The sequence below is a fragment of the Artibeus jamaicensis genome, unplaced genomic scaffold, assembly GCF_021234435.1.
Source record: "Artibeus jamaicensis isolate MK-2021 breed Jamaican fruit bat unplaced genomic scaffold, CSHL_Jam_final contig_426, whole genome shotgun sequence".
NCBI lineage: Eukaryota > Metazoa > Chordata > Mammalia > Chiroptera > Phyllostomidae > Artibeus > Artibeus jamaicensis.
The window spans coordinates 5,082,260-5,102,935 of record NW_026521826.1 but is presented as its reverse complement, the minus strand read 5'-3'; the positions used below and the strand labels follow the sequence as shown (position 1 = coordinate 5,102,935).

The following is a 20,676-nucleotide window of genomic DNA, read 5'->3' as shown; positions in this document are numbered from 1 at the left end:
TAAAGTGTATGTACCATTAAGTGATTAAGTACCATATTAGCTAAAGACTAGCTTGAAATTTCAGTGTCATGCTAAAATAATGATATACCAGCCTGGCTAGACAGACTTCCTACCACTTACTCATTGGTGAGTTGATAATGACCATGATTATTCATTGCATTGTAGACTATGGAACATATTGACATATTCAAATCCCTTTGATTCCTGTGTGAGGTGAAAAAGGTCTCGGGCTATGAACAAGTGTTATTGATTTATAACTAAAAGTAAGCTCAGAAAGATCACAAATGTCCCCTTCTTGGGAATATAACTGTTGTCTATTTATCAAGATAATACAAATATATCCTGATATCTTACAAGTTAGATGATAGATAGAAGTGAGAGTATTAAGCAAAGATCTATTTAATGTTTGGTCTTCTCCATACTTTGCCAATCCCTACAAGTTTTTTTTAGCTAAATGTTCTCATTTAGCTTACTTTCTATTAAAAAGTACATCATACACAATCCATGTTACTACATCAAGTTTTTGAAAACTTAGGTTATAACTGTTTTGGTAGCAAATGTTTAGAAATGTTAAATGGAAGAATAAAATATGATGAAAGCATGAACACTCTAATAAAAATTTCTGGAGCCCAGAAAATGAAAGTATTTATATACCAGTAAAAACTGTTTTTAAATAATCTGAAACCCAGAAAATGTTCTCAAATATTCATATCATTTACACAAAAGGAGAGAATCTTACCTTTCTCCTTCTTATTTCCTATAACTCAGATTTTTAATAACTCCACCCAAAAGATTTTCAAGTCGCAGTTTTCAAAATGGAAAGAAATCATAAAATTCTAATAGTGATGCTGTGAGGTTAAGTATCCTGTATCAGTTTTTCAGAGATCTTTGAAGGTTTAGTGACTTGCACAAGGTCACACAGCCAGTAAATTATTTAGCCATGATTCATATTCAATTCTAGGTTCAACTGGACACTTCTTACTATTGCTCAATTATTCTGGTTAGTTCATGGATTGATAATGACCTTTCCTTCACTCTCATATTCTCTTCAGCTCATTGACAATATAGTGTTATGCTTTGGTGTATTGGCAATAGTGGTCAGGTTACCTTGGATTTGACATTTTTTTCCATTATATCACATCACAAGATATCCTGCATCACCCCTTTAAAATGTCACTTTGTTCGGATCCCTTCTATATAATGGCACTGAATATATTATGTTAATCCTTTCTCAGATCAACTGAATTAAAATTTCCCTTAGATTATCCAACACTTTCCCAAGGGGGAAAAAAAGCCTCTCCTGTGGAAGAAAAAGGCCATTCCCATTTAGTACCCTGATTAGCCCAGTCACCCATGTGGAGGCACCTTCGGTAAAGGATTCGTCTTTCCTTCCAAAGGCCTGCCTGTTGCCCACATGAGCTAGTCCCAGTGTCTGTGATTCCACTGTCATGTACAAGGTCTCCACCCCTTTACAGCTCTTCAGATAAGCATCAGTGCGGGCAAGAAACTCAAATAGAATCTGTTTGGGAAGTTTGTTTCTTCCTTATGGGAATTTTCCTCTCCAAGTAAGATTAATGAGTTGCCGAGGCATCTTAATAAAAGAAAGGCTATAGCACAGATGCTGAGCTATTATGATAATATGCAATTGTAAAATGAGAGGGAGCAATGCTTGGATTCTACTTTGGGAATCTGCCATCATCAAACTCACCAGTTATGAAGTCATTAACCTCAGCACTTCTTTCACATTCTGATTGGTATTCCTTTCCTTCTCTCAACCAGTTAGAGCTGAAACCTCAAGGCCGAATGCTAATGAATGCAAGATACTTCCTGGAAATGAGCGGCAAGTGACATTTCTTCTTCCTTTTGGGGGGTGAGGAGGGCATGTCCCTTCTCCTCTTGTTGCATTTATTGGACTTTTGCAAAGCGTAGAAAAGAATCAGGAGAAAATGGAAGCCCAAGGAGTGTTCTTCAGATTTCTAGTGTTGCTCAAACAGTAGTTGACAATACACTCTCTGGGTTAGAGAATCATAAAAATATAAACCATTTATAGCAGTAGTTTTTTTTAATTGTGTGGACTCATGTGCCCAGTGCTTTTATAGTCAGTCTTTATTTTAGCTTGGAAATGTAATATAAATTCAAAAGGCTCTGTTTATATGTTGTAATGTATACACACTGTCTGTATATAAATTATGTGATGTAACAAGCTATCACATTATCAGTAGAATACAAAATAAATATAAGAAACCAATAAATGTTTTCATAACCCTAGTGGCAAAATATTAATGGCTTCAAGTCAGTCCTCAAACTTTTTTAGGAACAAGGAAGGAAAATGCGTTGCTAAAGAGTTTCAGTTCCATGTGACACAGACATTGGTCACGGAAGTTGCAGCTGAGTGTTGGTTGGGGCCTGTGACAGCCTGTCAGTTCCTTCTGTTGCATTTATATTCTGTGGTCAAAGTGCTATTTAAACCAATCAAATGCTACTTGTCATGAAATCCTAAACCTCCGAATGGATATGTAAGCTGACTGATAATAAGCTGATTTAATTATTTTCTGAATTTGTTTTACTACCAAGAAACAAGTTTTAGTTTATAGTTTACGGTTTAGTTTAGTTTGTGATACTGGGGTTTTCCTTTACATGTGCAAGTCCTTTGGGCCCAGATTCAAACAATACCTTGGAAAATAAAAACCTGGAGAACATTATGCTAAGTGAATAAGCCAGTCAAAGAAAGACAAATGCCATATGATTTCAGTCACATGTGGAATCTAATGAACAAACTGAATTGACAAGCCAAACAGAGACAGACTCATAGATGGAGAGAAAATGACAGGTAGTGGGTGGAGGGAGGGTTGGGGGTAGAGGGATTGAGCAAAAAGGAAAAAGGACTCATGGACATGGACAACAGTGCGGGGGTTGCTGAGGGGAGTAGGGCATTAGGGGACTAAATGCTAATGGAAAATATATATAATAAAGATTATATGTTTAGAAAACTAAAAAAGATAATCATGTAAAATTGAACACTCACCATATATTTGATGATATTGAGACACTTAATTTTTTTAAGTGTGATGGTATTTGTGGTTATATTTTTAAAGGGTCCTTATCTTTAAGATACATGCTAAAATATTTATAGATAAAATAGTACTAGGGATTTGTTTGAAATAACCCATTGGTGCAGGGGGCGGGTGGGGGATGGGGTGAGTTAGAAGAGTGGCCATGGACTGGAAATTGTTGATGCTGGATGATAACTACTGGGAAATTGGTTTGCTCAACTTTGTATATATTTGGATTTTCCATAGTAAACTTTTCTTTAAAAAAACAAATTCTAAAGAGATATGAACTTTTCTTCTTTTATGTCTGGAGACTCTAGATATATATCAAAAGTCATTGTACTATTTTTGAGTCAGCAAAATGAGTAATAGTAGGGTGGCTAAATAACCGGGCTTGCATAAACAGTGAAAGTACTGGACTAAATGATACTACCAGTACTGTTTAACTCCTTGAGTAAAATGAAGTGTACTTCTCCCATCAGTTCAAAACATGGCCCAATGTAAATTGAAGAAAGGCCTCAGTCAGAATGCAAGTATTTTTGGTAAATGGCTTAAAGAACACTGCTTTTGAAAAAAAAAACTCCATGGATATTTATCTTATTATTGTGGAACTTAAGTTGTGTCTTAGAATGAAAAAGCAAATTCAGGTGGATCAAAAGCAATAATATTTGACAAATAATAATTTAACAAACCCAGGAAGTGTTTTTTAAGAATAAAACTTTGGGACTTCCAGCCAAGATGGAAGCATAGATAGACACACTGTGCCTCCTCGCACAACCAAAATAAGGACAACAACAATTGAAAAACAAAAAACAACCAGAACTGACAAAAAATTGAACCATATGGAAGTCCAACAACCAAGGTGTTAAAGAAGACACATTCATCCAGACCGGTAGGAGGGGCAGAGTTGGGCAGCTGGGGCAGACAGGACTCACAGCAAGGTGGTGGCTGGCAGACCTAGTAAGGGAATGGATTGTGGAATGGGGCACACAAGGCTGCAGCTGGCTGGCAAGGCCGTGGCTGGTGGACTGGGTAGTCCCACATTCTCCCACAGATAAACCAGGCGAAACTGGGGAGCAGGACAGACTGCACAACCCAGGGCCCCAATATGGGAAAATAAAGCCTCAAACCACTGATTGAAAACACCTGTGGGGGTTGAGGTGGTAGCAAGAGAAACTCCCAGCCTCACAGGAGAGTTCATTGGACAGACCCATAGATAGGGTCCTAGAACCTACACAAACCCAACCCTTCAGAAATCAGCATCATAAGGGCCCAATTTGCTTGTGGGAAGTGGGGGAAGTGACTGAAATCCACAGAGAGAGGAGCAAATGCCATTGTTCCCTCTCAGACCCCTTCTCCACATACAGCATCACAAACCAGCTACGTGGGTTGCCCTGCCCTGGTGAACACCTAAGGCTCTGCCCCTCATACATGACAGGCACATCAAGACAAAAAAAAATGGCCCAAATGAAAGAACAGATCAAAGCTCCAGAAAAAAATACAACTAAGCGACGAAGAGGTAACCAACCTATCAGATGCACAGTTCAAAACACTGGTAATCAGGATGCTCACAGAAATGGTTGAATTTGGTCGCAAATCAAATGAAAAAATGAAGGCTACTCTAAGTGAAATGAAGGAAAATGCACAGGGAACCAATAGTGATGGGAAGGAAACTGGGACTCAAATCAATGGAGTGGACTAGAGGGAAGAAAGAAACATCCAATCAGAAAAGAATGAAGAAACAAGAATTCAAAAAAAAATGAGGAGAGGCTTAGGAACCTCCAGGACATCTTTAAACATTTCAACATGTGAATTATAGAGCTACCAGAAGGAGAAGAGGAAGAGCAACAAGTGGAAAACTTATTTGAACCAATAATAAAGGAGAACTTCCCCAATCTGGCAAAAGAAATAGACTTCCAGGAAGTCCAGGAAGCTCAGAGAGTCCCAAAGAAGTTGGACCCAAGGAGGAACACACCAAGCATATCATAATTACATTAGCCAAGATTAAAATGAAGGAGAGAATCCTAGAAGCAGCAAGAAATAAGGAGGCAGTTACTTACAAAGGGCTTCCCATCAGACTGTCAGCTGATTTCTCAAAAGAGACCTTGCAGGCATGAAAGGGCTGGAAAGAAGTATTCTTTCATGAAAAGCAAAGACCTACATCCAAGATTGCTCTATCCAGCAAAACTTTCATTTAGAATGGAAGGGCAGATAAAGTGCTTCTCAGATAAGGTCAAGTCCAAGGAGTTCATCATCGCCAAGCTCTTATTGTGTGAAATGTTAAAGAGATTTATCTAAGAAAAAGAAGATAAAAATATGTACAGTAAAATGACAGCAAACTCACAATTATTAACAACCACACCTAAAACAAAAAGAAAAATGAACTAAGAATGAACTAGAACAGGAACAGAACCACAGAAATGGAGACCACATGGAGGTTTATCAACAGGGGAGTGGGAGGGGGAGAGATGGGGGAAAGGTATGGAGAGTAAATACCATAGATGGTAGGTAGAAAATAGACATGGGGGCGGTAAGAATACTATGGGAAACATAGAAGCCAAAGAACTTATATGTATGACCAATGGACATGAACTAAAGGGGGGAAATGTGGGCAGGAGGGAGTGTGCAAGGTGGAGGGGAGTGAAGGGGGGAAATGGGACAACTATAATAGCATAATCAATAAATATATTTTATAAAAAGAATAAAAGTTTGTAGTACTTAAATTTTCTATACTAGCCACAAATTGAAACTCCATCTCTAAATTTTTATATATCAAAAACCTTAATTTTTAACAAGCAATATTATGGAATAACTCAAGTGTAAAATTCCTCATTGACAATGAGAAGTATAGGATCTCATTCAATTTTTAAGAATGTTTGTTTTCTGAAGGATTCAGAAAACCCAAGCATGAGTTCTTACTCAGGGATCTTAAACCCAAATTGGAGAGATGGTACAGATTAAACAGAGAATTAAATCCTAAACCATATAAATACTGATTAATCAATGGGTTACCTTCAATCCAGAAAATTCAAAAGGATAGGCTGAGTTGAGTTTGCAAAGAAGAAAGATAGCCTTTGGGAAGAAAAAAATGTAGGCTTGAGCAAAAATATAAATGGACAAAGGACTATGAGAAGATTGGTGTAGTTAGATCAGCGGGCTCCTGCTAAAATCAGGATGAAGAATCAAAGACAGATCTTAGTGGGCTTGGAAGCCAGGCAAGAGTAGTATGTATACTGTGAGAAGTCACCAACAAAGAGTCACAGTCGCATTCTTGAGCAGGACATGATATGATGAAAGCACTGTTTTGAGGTAATTGCTTGTGACAGAATGTGTGATGACTTTGGGAATGAAAATAGACTAGATATAGAAAGAGGCTCTAAAGTTTCTTTTTTGCAATGGAGAGGTGGTGAGATGCTGGTCTAAGCATGTGGTTATAGGAATGAAATAAAAGAAAAGAGTTCTTGGCAGTGTAGATGGAAGGGTATGCCCATTATAAGTACTTAGTTAAGGTGATTTTATAAGTCTTTAAAAATGCAAGTTGAGCCCTGGCTGGTGTAGCTCAGTGGATTGAGCATGGGCCTGCGAACCAGACAATTGCGGTTTGATTCCCAGTCAGGGCACATGCCAGGGTTGCAGGCAGGTTTCCTGCAGGCCAGTTCCCAGCAGGGGACGCACGAGAGGCAACCACACATTGAAAAGAAAAAAAAGAAAAAGAAAAAAGAAAAAAAATGCAAGTTGAATGAAAGAAAAACTATTGGTGACATCTCTTAAAACAGACTAAGAAAATGATCATAGAAGTGGTTGAAGTGGGGGATATGGGAAGAGCAGACAAATGAAAGGGGGAAATAATATAATCTTGGATAACAATTAAGATGACATCATGTCTCCTGCAACCCTCTTTAATGGAAGCCTCAATTCTTTTCTACTCTGTAGTCAATTAAATGGCTCATTGCTCCTCACATACAGCTCAGTCTATTCTTTATCTTTTAAAATTCCTATTCCTTAAAAAGTACTGGAATCACTTTTTCTCTTCTTCCTTTGCTCCCCTATCATCACTCTTGGTAGCTTTCATGTCCATCATCACCATCTGATATGCCCACTTCATATTTTTACACCTTCCTACACTTTTCTTTATCCATTCAATGACCTACAATCACCCCACAGGTCTTCACATGGAATTCTCCACCCCAGTAAGGACTCAGAGCCAGACCTCTTTCTTTTGGAACTCATCCTCCTCTCCTGTCAATTCTGTCCTCTCTCCCACTATTCTAATCTCATTTCTTTTTCACACTCATTTGTTAGCCACTTGTAATATTAACTCCTAGCCTAGCCTGCGGTCTTTCATAAGCCCTTGCTACTAAGTACCTTGCTCTTATGAGCACCCTCTTCTTCCAAAGATGGCCTGATCTCCAAACTGTGCATTCCCCCTCTCCTGCTGTGTGCCTTTGCACCATTTTTATCAGTTACCTATTTATTTTGTCCTCATTTTCTGGTTAATTATTGCTTTATCTACCATGAAACCTGAAAGTAATTTGTATAGCCTCTTTGTCCTTTAAGCTCCCAGATTAATCCATCAACAGTTTCTGCCCATGTTGTCTATTTAGTATTTTTCAATTATATCCCCTGCTTACATCATCATTATTTTTTGCCAATCCCAGTCATTCTACATGGTTGCCAGAATAAACCATGTAAAAGTCCATTCTGAACATGCCATGCCTCTGTTCCTCTCTGCCCCTGTTCCTACCTACTGCCTTTCATTGTTGTAAATTAGTTCAGGAAAAATGTTCAAACTGATGTGATACTTCCACATCTGCATGTGACCACTGATGTTTTCTGCTTCCTACTGCACACTGGCAATATGCATATCCCAAGATACCTAATTCTGTACCCTTGCTCATTCCTTTCCTTCTGGAGAGAACACTTTTTGCTTCTCCCCACTATACCTCTTCCACATGTTAATAGGAGTTATTTATCCCTCAGAACTCAGTTTAGAAGTTATTTCTGCTAGTACCTTCCTTGTCCCAATTTTCCTGTCTTTCTCACCTCTACCTACTCTACCTGCCTTAGCTGATGTAGTTTCCTCACCTTCATGGTCCATAGCATACTGTGAATATTTCTGTTCTGACATTTGCTACTTTCCTTCTGGACTCTAAATTCCTTGCAAGAAAGCAATGTTTGAACTAATCTTACTTGTTTCTTTAACTCTAGTACCAGGTTGCATGCTAGGTACATAGGAGGCACTTAATGAATGTTTGTTGAACCGTTCAGTTGGACTCACCCTGGCAGTTAAAAGTCCCTTTTATTTTCTCTGGATTTCCATACAATGTCTATTCCAAACATTTCCATACTCCTTGTTTTCTGAGGGTATCTTATTCTTCTCACTCTTGGAGGTTGGTCAACCCCTAATGAAAAGGTCTTTCTGTCTATCTCTGCGCTTAGAATACAGTTGTTTCTTCCTGCTTTTCTGCCTCAGAGAAAGACCTTCTCATTCTTGGTCTCCTGCATCTAATTCTTAGCAGCTCTGTACCATCACTCATGCTTTCTCTCTAGCATCTTCAACTTTTCCTTCTCTCTTTGGTTTCTAACTCATGGCAAGGACATAAACCATCTTCTATTTTCAGAAAGATCTTTTTTTTTTTTTACCTTTTTACCTTCATGAGTTTTTCTTTCCTCTCCTTCCCTGACACATTTCTTGAAAAAGTACTTTATATTTATTAGTTCCTATTTCTTCACCACTTTATCTATTCCTGAACCCTAAAAGACCAGCTTATATTTCAACCAGTCTGCTAAATGGCTTCCTCCAAGAGTATGAATCCTCAAAATAAATTTCTGTTTCTTAGCCTTCATTCCCTTGACATGTCTATATAACTCAATGCTGAAGAAACCATTCTTTCTTGGCTAGCCAATGTGATATTATTCAAGTTTTTCTCTTAATTTTTTAGGTGTCTCTTTGTGGTCTTTTTCATAATTCCTTTTCCTACCACCTAAAAAGTATGGATGTACATATCTCCATGTCTGTTTCACACCATTATATATACCATTCTTCATGTGAGCACCTGTCTCCCAGACTTGATGACTAGCCACTTTCAAAGGTTATGAATAGTATTTTATATTTCTTTAGGACATTCAGCATAGCAATTTTCTCAGAGCTACCTAGGAAACATTTGTGGCTGGACTGACTACAAACAAGTGGTAGATTAAAGTAAATAATATAAAACAAATAACCAAAGATATAAAAATTAATGAGCTTCTCCAAGCCAATAAATAAATGGAAGAGCAAATTGATTCAAAATAAAATGTAGTAAATACCAGAAGCATTCAAGAAATTCTGAGTTTTTATAAATTTACTCTCTTGTAATGACTGAAATAGAGAATAAATAATATCACAAGAAGGAACAAGGGAATAAATTCATTTCTAGCACTTTCTGACTTTTTAAAAATATTTTTTTAATTTTATTTAGTTATTTTTCAAGTACAGTTTTTTGTCTATTTCTCCCATCACAGCCCCCCCCTGCCCTGTGCTCCCCACCTCCCTCCCATTTCCACCCCCCTTAGTTCTCGTCCCTGTGTCCTTCCTATTTGTTCCTCCAAATCCCTCCCCTTTTTTCCCCTTAAATTCCCTTCCCTCTCCCCTCTGGTCACTGTCCCCTTGTTCTCTAATTCAATGTCTTTGTTTTTATTCTGTTTGCTTGTTTGTTTTGTTATTTAGCTTCCTGTTAAAGGTGAGATCATATGGTATTTGTCTTTTAACACCTGGCCTATTTCACTCAGCATAATGCTTTCCAGTTCCATCCATGTTGTTGCACAGGGTAGTAGCTCCTTCTTTCTCTCTGCTGCATAGAATTCCATTGTGTAAATGTACCACAATTTTTTGATCCATTCATTTACTGATGGGCACCTAGGTTGCTTCCAACTCTTGGCTATTGTAAATTGTGCTGCTATGAACATTGTGGTGCATAGGTTCTTTGAAATTGATGTTTTAGAATTCTTAGGATATAAACCTAGCAGTGGAATTGCTGGGTCAAAAGGCAGGTCGATTTTATTTTTCTGAGAAAACTCCATACTGTTTTCCATAATGGTTGTACCAGTCTGCAATCCCACCAACAGTGAACTAAGGACCCCTTTTCCCCACAACCTCTCCAACATTTGTGGTTTGTTGCTTTGTTTATGATAGCCATCCTGACCGGTATAAAGTGGTATCTCATTGTGGTTTTAATTTGCATTTCTCTGATAGCTAACGATATTGGGCATCTCTTCATGTGTCTCTGGATATTCTGTATGTCCTCCTTGGAGAGGTGTCTGTTCAAGTCCTTTGCCCATTTTTTAATTGGGTTAGATGTCTTCTTAGAGTGGAGTCGTGTAAGTTCTTTGTATATTTTGGAGATTAAACCTTTGTCTGAGGTATCATTGGCAAATATGTTTTCCCATACAGTTGGTTGTCTTTTTAATTTAATACTGTTTTCTTTAGCCACACAGAAACTTTCTATTTTGATGAGATCCCATTTGTTTATTCTTTCCTTTATATTCCTTGCTCTAGGGGACATATCAGTAAAAATGTTGCAGCGTGAAATATCTGAGATTTTCTTGCCGATGTTCTCCTCTAGGACTTTAATGGTGTCACAGCTTATATTTAAGTCTTTTATCCACCTTGAATTTATTTTGGTGTATGGTGTAAGTTTGTGCTCAAGTTTCATTTTTCTGCACATAGCTGTCCAGTTCTCCCAACACCATTTGTTGAGGAGGCTATCTTTACTCCATTTTATGTTACTGCCCCCTTTGTCAAATATTAATTGACTGTAGAGAGTTGGGTTGATTTCTGGGCTCTCTGTTCTGTTCCATTGGTCTATGTGCCTATTTTTATGCCAGTACCAGGCTGTTTTGATTACAGTGGCCTTGTAATACTGTTTGATATCAGGTATTGTGATCCCTCCTACTTTGTTCTTCTTTCTCCAAATAGCAGCTGCTATTCGGGGTTGTTTATGGTTCCATATAAATTTTTGAAGTATTTGTTCTATGTCTGTGAAATATGCCATTGGTACTTTAATAGGTATTGCATTGAATGTGTATATTGCTCTGGGTAGTATGGACATTTTGATGATGTTAATTCTTCCAATCCATGAACAAGGTATATGTTTCCATTTGTTTGTGTCTTCCTTGATTTCTTTCTTCAGGGCTGTGTAGTTTTCTGCATACAGGTCTTTTACCTTCTTGGTCAGGTTTATTCCCAGATATTTTATTTTTGTTTTTGCTATATTGAATGGTATTTTTTCCTTGATTTCTGCTTCTGCTGATTCATTGTTGGTATACAAAAATGCCTTTGATTTCCAGATATTGACTTTGTAACCTGCTGTTTTGGCAAATTAATTAGTTCAAGCAGTTTTTTGGGTAGAGTCTATAGGATTTTCCATGTACACTATCATGTCATCTGCAAACAGTGACAGTTTTGCTTCCTCCTTTCCTATTTGGATGCCTTTTATTTCCTTTTCTTGCCTGATCGCTGTGGCTAAAACTTCCAATACTATATTGAATAGAAGTGGTGAAAGTGGACATCCTTGTCTTCTTCCTGATCTTAGTGGAAAAGCTTTTAGTTTTTGCCCATTGAGTATGATATTGACTGTAGGTCTCTCATATATGGCCTTTATTATTTTGAGAAATGCTCCCTGTATTCCCACTTTGCTGAGTGTTTTTATCATAAATGGGCGTTGTACCTTATCGAAAGCTTTTTCCGCATCTATTGATATGATCATGTGATTTTTGTCTTTGCTTTTGTTTATGTGATGTATTACATTTACTGATTTGCGAATATTGAACCATCCTTGCATCCCTGGGATGAATCCCACTTGGTCATGGTGTATGATCTTTTTGATATATTGTTGGCTGCGATTTGCCAATATTTTGTTGAGGATTTTAGCGTCTATGTTCATCAGCGATATTGGCCTGAAGTTTTCTTTCTTTGTTGTGTCTCTATCTGGTTTTGGAATTAGAATGATGCTGGCTTCATAAAAAGAATTTGGGAGTTGTCCATCCTTCTGGATTTTTTGGAATAGTCTGTGGAGAATAGGGGTTAGCTCTTCCTTAAATGCTTTGTAGAATTCTCCTGTGAAACCATCTGGTCCAGGGCTTTTGTGTGATGGGAGTTTTTTTATTACTGCTTCAATTTCTTTTGCTGTTATTGGTGTGTTCAGATTTTCTGCTGCTTTTTCACTGAGTTTTGGAAGATTGTATTTTTCTAGAGATGTATCCATTTCCCCCTAGGTTTTCAAATTTCTTGGCATACAGTTCTTCATAGTAATTTCTTACAATCCCTTCTATTTCTGTGGTATCAGTTGTAATCTCTCCTCTTTCATTTCTGATTGTGTTTATTTGTGTCCTCTCTCTTTTTTTCTTGATGAGCCTACTTAAAGGCTTGTCTATTTTGTTTATCTTCTCAGAGAACCAACTCCTGGATTCATTGATCCTTAGAACTGTGCTTTTAGTTTCTATGTCATTTAATTCTGCTCTAATCTTGGTTATTTCCTTCCTTCTGCTTGCTCTGGGCTGTCTTTGTTGTTGTTCCTTGACTTCTTGCAGGTGTAGGGTTAGGTTGTTTGTTTGAAATGTTTCTATCTTCTTTAGGTAGGCCTGTATTGCTATAAACTTCCCTCTCTCTGAATTTTTAAAAAATTAACAATATTATAGTATGATGCACAGAATATACCTATATACATATAATTTTATAGTAATACAGTGAAGGTTCCCAAAATAATTCATGTCATGAATTTAAAGGTAACTTTATATTATTTCACATCAATTCATCTGGACCAAAATAGAAATGAGTCAGATCTTAATGACAAATGTCCTACTACACCAGTCATAAGTTGTAAATAGATCTCCACACTTACACCAGAACTCATGCAAGAAGGCGGTTGCCTCAGTAATCCTGAATTTAACCCCTCATTCACCAAGCCTAATGTATTTCCAGACCAGTTCCAAATGAAAAGACCTAAATTGCCTAACCTTAAAGTATTAGGTAGTACCATACCCCCATCTGTGGAACTTTTTACATGGTTATTGGAGATGCTCTTTATCTGGAAGTCTGGAGTTGCTATGAAACAAACCTGTGGACCACTGTAGAGAAGTCCTTAGTCCTAAAATGTGTCCTGGGACTTGGCTGGATGCCTGGGAGAGAAGTCTCCATTTACACAGTCCCACTGTTGTCTCACTGTGTTTCTGGCCTGGCCACTACTAGAGATATGGAAAATACAGTGCCTGAGTAGGGACATTTGCCCCAAGTGTGCCATTGAATCTCTGATGCTGCTTAGCCAGGACAGACTTAATTCATTTAAATATTGTTAGCGTTTCATATTTGTGAAATATGAGCCCATTACTCTAGATTAACATCAATTTTTATACTTATAAAATAAAAGTGATAGAATATGTAATCCAAGAATCTTCAAGCTATTTCAAATTATAATTCTAGAAGTTATAATCATTACATTCATTGTCTTTATTTTAGTGATAATGATTATTGTTGTAGTTTTTATCAAGCTGTTTAACCATGACTGCCTTGCTACTGTGTGTTCTTTGGCCTTGGGCTTTAGCCGGGAATTACTGGTATTCTCAAAATTCTACCAGCCTTTTGGGAAGATGTCATCAGGGCATAGGGCACTGTGGACAGTGACCACATAAAGTACCCTCAGCCCAGGGTAAACTGAAGAATTACGAATGTGATGATCTGATGTACATGACTAGGTAACATCCAGGATTACCTGGACGTTTAAAAAACTATAGTGATCTGTTCATTTCTGACCCTTTCCACATTGACCAGGATAAGTCTGTAGCTGGTGTGTCTGATTACTGTGGACATCAGGAACCAGAACAAAAATAATTCCCCAAGTTCTTTTGCCCTCACAGAGAAATCTGTCCAGTTCCCTCTAGTCTACTATACTCTATAACCAGAGGTAAAGCATCTAAGGACCTAAAAAAAAAATGCCATTTACAAGTTGCTCTCAATAACCACATTATTCTCTAGAATTACAGGCAGAAAAGTATTTACCACTTCCTGACTTCTCTGGCTGACTCATCACTGACAGTGGATAGGAAAGGTTGATAAATACCTTGCAAGTTCTGACCTCTGGTTTTGAAAATTGAAAGATAGGCCCTGGCTGGTGCAGCTCAGTGGATTGAGCACAGGCCTGCGAACCAAAAGGTCGCTGGTTCAATTCCCAGTCAGGGCATATGTCTGTCTCCCTTTCTCCTTTCCTTCTTCTGTGTCTAAAAATAAATAAATAAGCAAAAATCTTTTTAAAAATAAAATAAATAAAAATTGAAAGACAGTAACTCAGCACAAAGAATAGTGAATGATTGATCCAAGAATTCAACCTGTTTCAATCCTATAATAATATATCCTATGATAAATATGTATTAAAGAATTAAAGATTGGTGGGTGGGGTCCTTTCTCTCCCTCTCTCCTTCCCTTCCCCTCTACAGATAAATAAATAAAATCTTAAAAAAAAAAAAAAAAGGGGTACTGCACCAGCCTCAATAAGTTCTTGGGATTCTACTGGTCTCAACACTAGTCTAGTTCCTTGTTCATCTCTGTCCCTTCCCCACCCCCTCGCCTTCCCCATCCAGCTATGACGACCATATCACAGAACTTCACTTTGTCCCCTATCCTCCTCTGCAGACGCAAAGGACATGAGTGAATTTGAGACTGAAGGCTTCTTTGCTTTGCATCACCGTCGAGGAGCCATCAAACAGGCCAAAGTCCATCATGTCAAGTGCCATGAGTTCACCGCCACCTTTTTTCCACAACCCACGTTTTGCTCCGTCTGCCATGAGTTTGTCTGGTATGGTAGCTTGGCATTTCACTCCAAGCTTTAGGTTATGCATTTTGTTGCATCCCATCAACCCACCAGGCCCAGCATGGCCCACCTTAGGGGAACATGCCAAAATAAATACTACATGAGAGTTTTCAGTGACCTTGCCTGGATCAAGAAGACTTAAAGTGTGTGATTCTATGAAAGATTTCATAATGTGGCTCTTGTAGTTCCAAGGATTTTGGTTTCTAATTAAATAGAAGGCTGCTGGGGGAAGAGGGGAGGGACAGAGGAGGTAGATATCCTTATTGTAAGCACAGTTTTACAGCTGAAACTCCCACCACCTTGACAGCTTAACTGTGCTGGCACTAATGTCTACAAATAGGCAACAACTTTCCCATTGGAGCTAATGAGTTTAAATGTTTACAGTGCTCTTGGGTGTTTTAACAGCCCTTGAACAGAGATTGGTTCAATCCTCAGTAGCCACATAGCAAAGGCTATGATAGAGTGGAGACTTGAAACAATTCCTATCTCCAGTCTCAGGCTGCTTTCCTCTCAGTGGGGTGCTCTTCCCTTTGAGCAACCGCAGGATCCATTAGTGCACAACCCCAGCTTAACCGGGGTATCCAAGGGCAAAGAAACTTTCGGTGGATTTTTATTGACCTGTTTTAATCTGATGACCTGAAGCTCCTCCTCCCTTTCTCATAGTGAACATTACTCAGGAATGATACTCAGAAAGAAGAAATGAAATGTTCAGATGTCTTTGCTGATCTATATTGAACCTAGTGAGACAATGAATTTTTAAGTGCAGGACATGGAAATTTGCTACTAGGAGGTAGTGATGCATTTTCAATCAGGCATTTTAACCTCTACATGTTTGTTTGGAAAATACACCAGTGAGAAGGCAATTAATGATAGCTCATTTATTTTATCATCAGACTCTTAACAAAGCAGTGTAAAAAATAAAAAACAACACAGTAACACCCTTGGCAAATGATAGACCAGGGCTGCTAATGAGAAAATGTTGTGTGATAGTAGGAAACCATGAGATCTCATCACGTTTCAGATGTTTGTGGTGCTGCTGTTGGTTTGAATATTCGTATAAATCAAACCTGTGCTTTATTGCAGGGGTCTGAACAAACAGGGCTACCAGTGTCGACGTAAGTAAGAACGATTTCTGTTGTATTACCATCATTCCTTTTTACTGGTTCCTTAGCTTCTGAAAATCTTAAGTTGCAATCATATCTTTCCAGAATGTAATGTAGCAATTCACAAGAAGTGTATTGATAAAGTCATAGCCAAGTGCACAGGATCAGCTGTCAATAGCCGAGAAACCATGGTAAGTATTTAGATTCTGTTCTTTGTCTGAAATACGATGATTATATCCTGACATTAGATTTTACAAACCACTAATTCTTTTTAATAAATGCCTGAACTTGAATCCTTAGGCTTATTGGTGATCTCCCTAAACCCCTTTCCTCCTCAATAATTGTTACTGAGATCCATGACTAGGGTATGAATTTTAAAAAGCACAATAAGCATTTCAGTGGCTGTGCCTATCCAGAGAAACATGATAGAAAGTGGCCAGAAAGCATAGTTTTGATCAATTATATGAGAACAACTTCTGTGCTATCTATAGCTAGAAGTGTCAGTTAAAGAACAGAGGCAAATGATGATAAAATACAGATATAATCATTTACAAGGTTAGAAAAAGATGATGATACATGTATAATTCTTATTTTAAGGGCAAATATTTCTTTTGGAATGGACTTTGAGGTATATAGTTTGAGGACAAGTTTGATTTTACTCCATGCAGAAGGGGGGCTGAGCTGGAAAGTCAGGCAGCCTTCCTTCCCCCACCCTTCCCTTTCTCATTCAACAAATATTATTTATTGGGTGCATAATACATGTATGTACTCTGTACATAGCAGAGTGCAAAACAGATGCGGACCAGCCTTTATGGACTTTACCATAAAGCTGTGGAAACAGATGTTAACGAATGATTATGTAGAGTTTCCATTTATATTAATTAGATACTATAAAAATAGCCAACAAGGTGTGATGGTGGAGAATAATAGAGTGGCTCACTTAGACTGATGGTCAGGGACTCTCCTGAGGGAGGGGGCACTTAAGCTAAGAGCTGAAGGATGAAAGGACCAGCTGCACGGACAGCAAGAGGAAGGAGCCCCTAGACAGAATGACCGGCTCCATGGGAGGAAAGAATCATCATGTTCTGGGAACTGGAATGAGACCATGTGGCTGGAACAGCAAGGGCAAGAATGGAAACATGAAGCCAGGGAACTTGGCAGGATGGAGACCGGGAGTGGGTCTTCAGATTCTGGAAAAGAGGTTGGATTTTATTTGACTTGCAATGTAAAGTCCATGTTGTGCCTGCCGGAAGGGGAAATGGTGGGTTGCGATGTGAAAGTAAAAATCAGAGGAGGGAGTCCCACCAGGGGCGAAGCGTGGCGATAGTAGAAATGGAACAAAGTAAGCAGATTTTTTTAGGGGATTTCGATGCTCCAAGGGACTCTTTTCCAATGGACAAGATTTGGAGATCGAAAGAGAGTGGTGATGGCTGAGTTTCTGTCTTGAGCGGTGGGGTAGATAGCAGAACTTTAAGGATGTGAGTAAGACTGCAAGGAGAACTCTGGAGAGAGAAATTAATATTTCTCAGTCTGACAAGGGCCAGCCTGAGGTGCCTGAGGACATCCAAGTGGAAGTATCAAAAACACCATTTAAAAAAAAAACAAAACACCATTTTATATGAGCTTGGAATGCAAAGAGCCCATGGACTAAATCTATATATTTGAGAGTAACTGTCATTGGGGTAGAATTTAGAGCTGCCAGAGACTCTACCTAGTGAGTATAGGGAGAAAGGAGTACAGGGTCAAAATACTGATCCCAAAAGAATCTAAAATTAATGTTAGGTAGAAGAAAATGAGCTTCTGAAAGAGACTGAGAACAAGGGTTCAGACAGGGCTTTTCATACACTAAGAGTGTGTGAAAGGACAGGGCTCAGTTCAGTGCAGCTGAGATGCTGAAAAAAATGAGGGCCACATGGAGATCTTTGGAGGCCTTGGTCAGAGGAATTTCAGAGGATTTATAAAGGTGGTACCCACATGGGCCAGCACTCACTAGAAGATGATAACATGGAAACAACCTATGTATTAATATTATCATGAACATTAACTATGAAGGAGATCATTGAAGTAAAACAGTAGCTGGAAGGACATAAGACACAAGGGGTGGAAACAGTCCCATAGCAAGGGAGCAGTGATGGATGGATGAAGCTGGAGAGAAGAATGACCAGAGCAGTCAGTCTTGGCAAGAGGGGAAAAGAGCCACATGTTCTAAGTATGTGGAGATGGGTCTCTGAGGGACAGATGAACATTTTGCCAATTGTATCAGGAAGGGAGGAGAAGATGGCTGTGGATTGAAGTAGGTTTGTAGATTTGGGCATGGATAGATAAGAGAATTTCTCTCAGACAACTTACATCCTCAGTGGAGTCTGAGGATTACAAGAATGAAGGGGAAAAGACAATGACTTGTTTTCAGGGGGAGGATCTTGAAATGATTGTCTTTAGAAATGGGAAAGCAAGGGAGTAGGAAGAAGCAGTAGGATTGCCAAGCACGTTCGGAAGTCCCTTTGAATTTGAGGGTGTCGGTCTGCACAGGGATGTGATTTTATGCAGCAAAGGGAGAGGTATGGAGAAAGCAAATTGACTGAGTTTTTCCAAAGTAGAATTTCTTTTAAAATTTGGAGCCAGAAAAGGATAATCTTTTATTAAAGTCATTCTGCTAAGGCTCAAAGAGGTTAAAGTAGTTTGTCTGTGCTCAACCACCTATAAGTAGCAAAGTTGGGGCTAAAATTCAGATCTCAATCTCCCAGACCAATGTTGTTTGCTTACGTCATATTGCCACCTCCCAACCCACACTCCCACCCCCTTTACTTGATGCCTCAGCTTCTGCAGAGAATCACACATTGTAAGCATGACTGTTAACCCCAAAGGCTAATGTCTAATTGAAATAGCACCACAGTTTTTGAGGGCCACAGTATAATTTTAAATTTCCAATTAGCTGCATTAAATAAAGTAAAAAGCAGCAGACAAAATTACTCTTAACATCGTATTTCATTTAACCCCATTGGCCCATTGTTATTTTAATATGTAATCATTATAGAAAATTAGTGTGATCCTTTCATTTTCATGGAAACTGTTCAAACTGAGTGGCATTTTACACTTACAGCACACCTTCTCACCACCTTGCACATATTCATTTGACTCTTGTGGCTAAGTAACTGTCCTTGGAGAGTACAGATCCTCGCTCTTTCCCAGATGTATCCTGACCCATTAGGGCAGATTGTGATTTAAAGTGGAAGCCTTCTAGCCTGGATTTGGACATTAATTGTTCATGTTTACATGGAAACGATTATACAAAATGAGTTTTGAAGGTTATTTTTCCTCGGTTGAAAATGGCTAGCATAAGTGCTGGGCATCTTTTAAGCATGTCTAATCAGCCATAGGAAGGACCCACTCTTGACCAGTGGCCACGGCAGAAACATTAGCTGCATCACTTTAATGAATAAGGCTTCATTACTGTGTATGTTCCCAAATGAATTATTTAATTAAAAACATAGGCAGAGATTATAATAAGTCTTCAGTACATAAAACGTTATATTGTACAAGGATGCTGGTATTCTTGTCAGGATTCAAACTGTCTGATTTCTTTTGTTGTTGTTGCTCATGAGATAAGTTTGACTAAAGGAGAGGAAATAAACTCTGGAAAATTATTTTAAAAAAAGAAGAAAGAAAATCTGCCATACGAATATCTACCAGCAGCATCCCTCTCTCGTCCTCCCTCTCCCCGCCCCCTAAATCACACATTCACTTTGAGGGAGAGAAGAGTAACAGTGAAAGAGGACAGGCTCTGATTCTGACAGCCAGGCTACAGATACCGCAAGTCACTGGCTGTGCGACCTAGACAAGTGTCTTGCCCACTCTGTGCTTAATCACCTCATAAACGAGAATACTAATAGCGGCTACTCAAAGTGGATATTTTGAAAATTAAATGAAATATTCCATGTGTAAAATAGAATGCACATGCCATATGTGCTCATGGCACCTGGCCGAACCGCCATCCAGGCCCGGCCTCCCCAGTTCATGTGTAACAGGCATGAAGTGCTTCACAGTGTAGGCTCCGATACACGTCCCGCCCCCGCCCTGTGGCCTTGTGTCCTCTAGAGGAGTCGTTATGTAACACCTTCCAAAGGTTAAAGCACTAGTTCTGGGTTGAAAGAGTAAAGAAAATATTTATATTAAAATAGGAAGGGAAGTACAAGGTTTACTTGACTCCCATTTAAATAAATAATCCTCATCCTCTCTTCCTGAAATGTTGGCCCCACTGTGGCAATGCCTCAGACTTCAGCGGGCTACTTGATATGTGCATATCACGCACGCTCTTGCCCCTTACCCCTAATGAGCTAATGGCTGTCTGAGTTCTTTGGACGTGACTGTAAAGTTTGACAAGTAAAAATCGTGGCTTAAAATGCAGGTTGTTTCAATATTGTTGTTATTCTGCTCGTTGTGCTTAAGTATCTGTTAAGATATACAAAGCTGGGGGCATCATGCAGTCTCTTCTTTCAGTTCCACAAGGAGAGGTTCAAGATTGACATGCCGCATAGATTTAAAGTCTACAATTACAAAAGCCCCACCTTCTGTGAGCACTGTGGGACCCTGCTGTGGGGCCTGGCCAGGCAAGGCCTGAAGTGTGACGGTGAGTAGTGGGCAGTGAGTGTGCACCCTGACAGAACACCTGCAGGGGGCGGT

General features: G+C 38.9%; 1 protein-coding gene across 1 annotated transcript in view; it reads left to right on the top strand.

The window, feature by feature from the left end:
* PRKCQ (protein kinase C theta) overlaps positions 1 to 20,676 on the top strand; it is a 71,730-nt gene that overhangs the window by 4,506 nt on the left and 46,548 nt on the right. Inside the window, 7 exon segments of the mRNA XM_053665792.1 lie at positions 1,780 to 1,840; positions 7,215 to 7,255; positions 7,258 to 7,314; positions 14,715 to 14,878; positions 15,977 to 16,008; positions 16,102 to 16,187; positions 20,494 to 20,623. Of these exon segments, the coding sequence (XP_053521767.1) occupies positions 1,780 to 1,840; positions 7,215 to 7,255; positions 7,258 to 7,314; positions 14,715 to 14,878; positions 15,977 to 16,008; positions 16,102 to 16,187; positions 20,494 to 20,623 (571 nt within the window).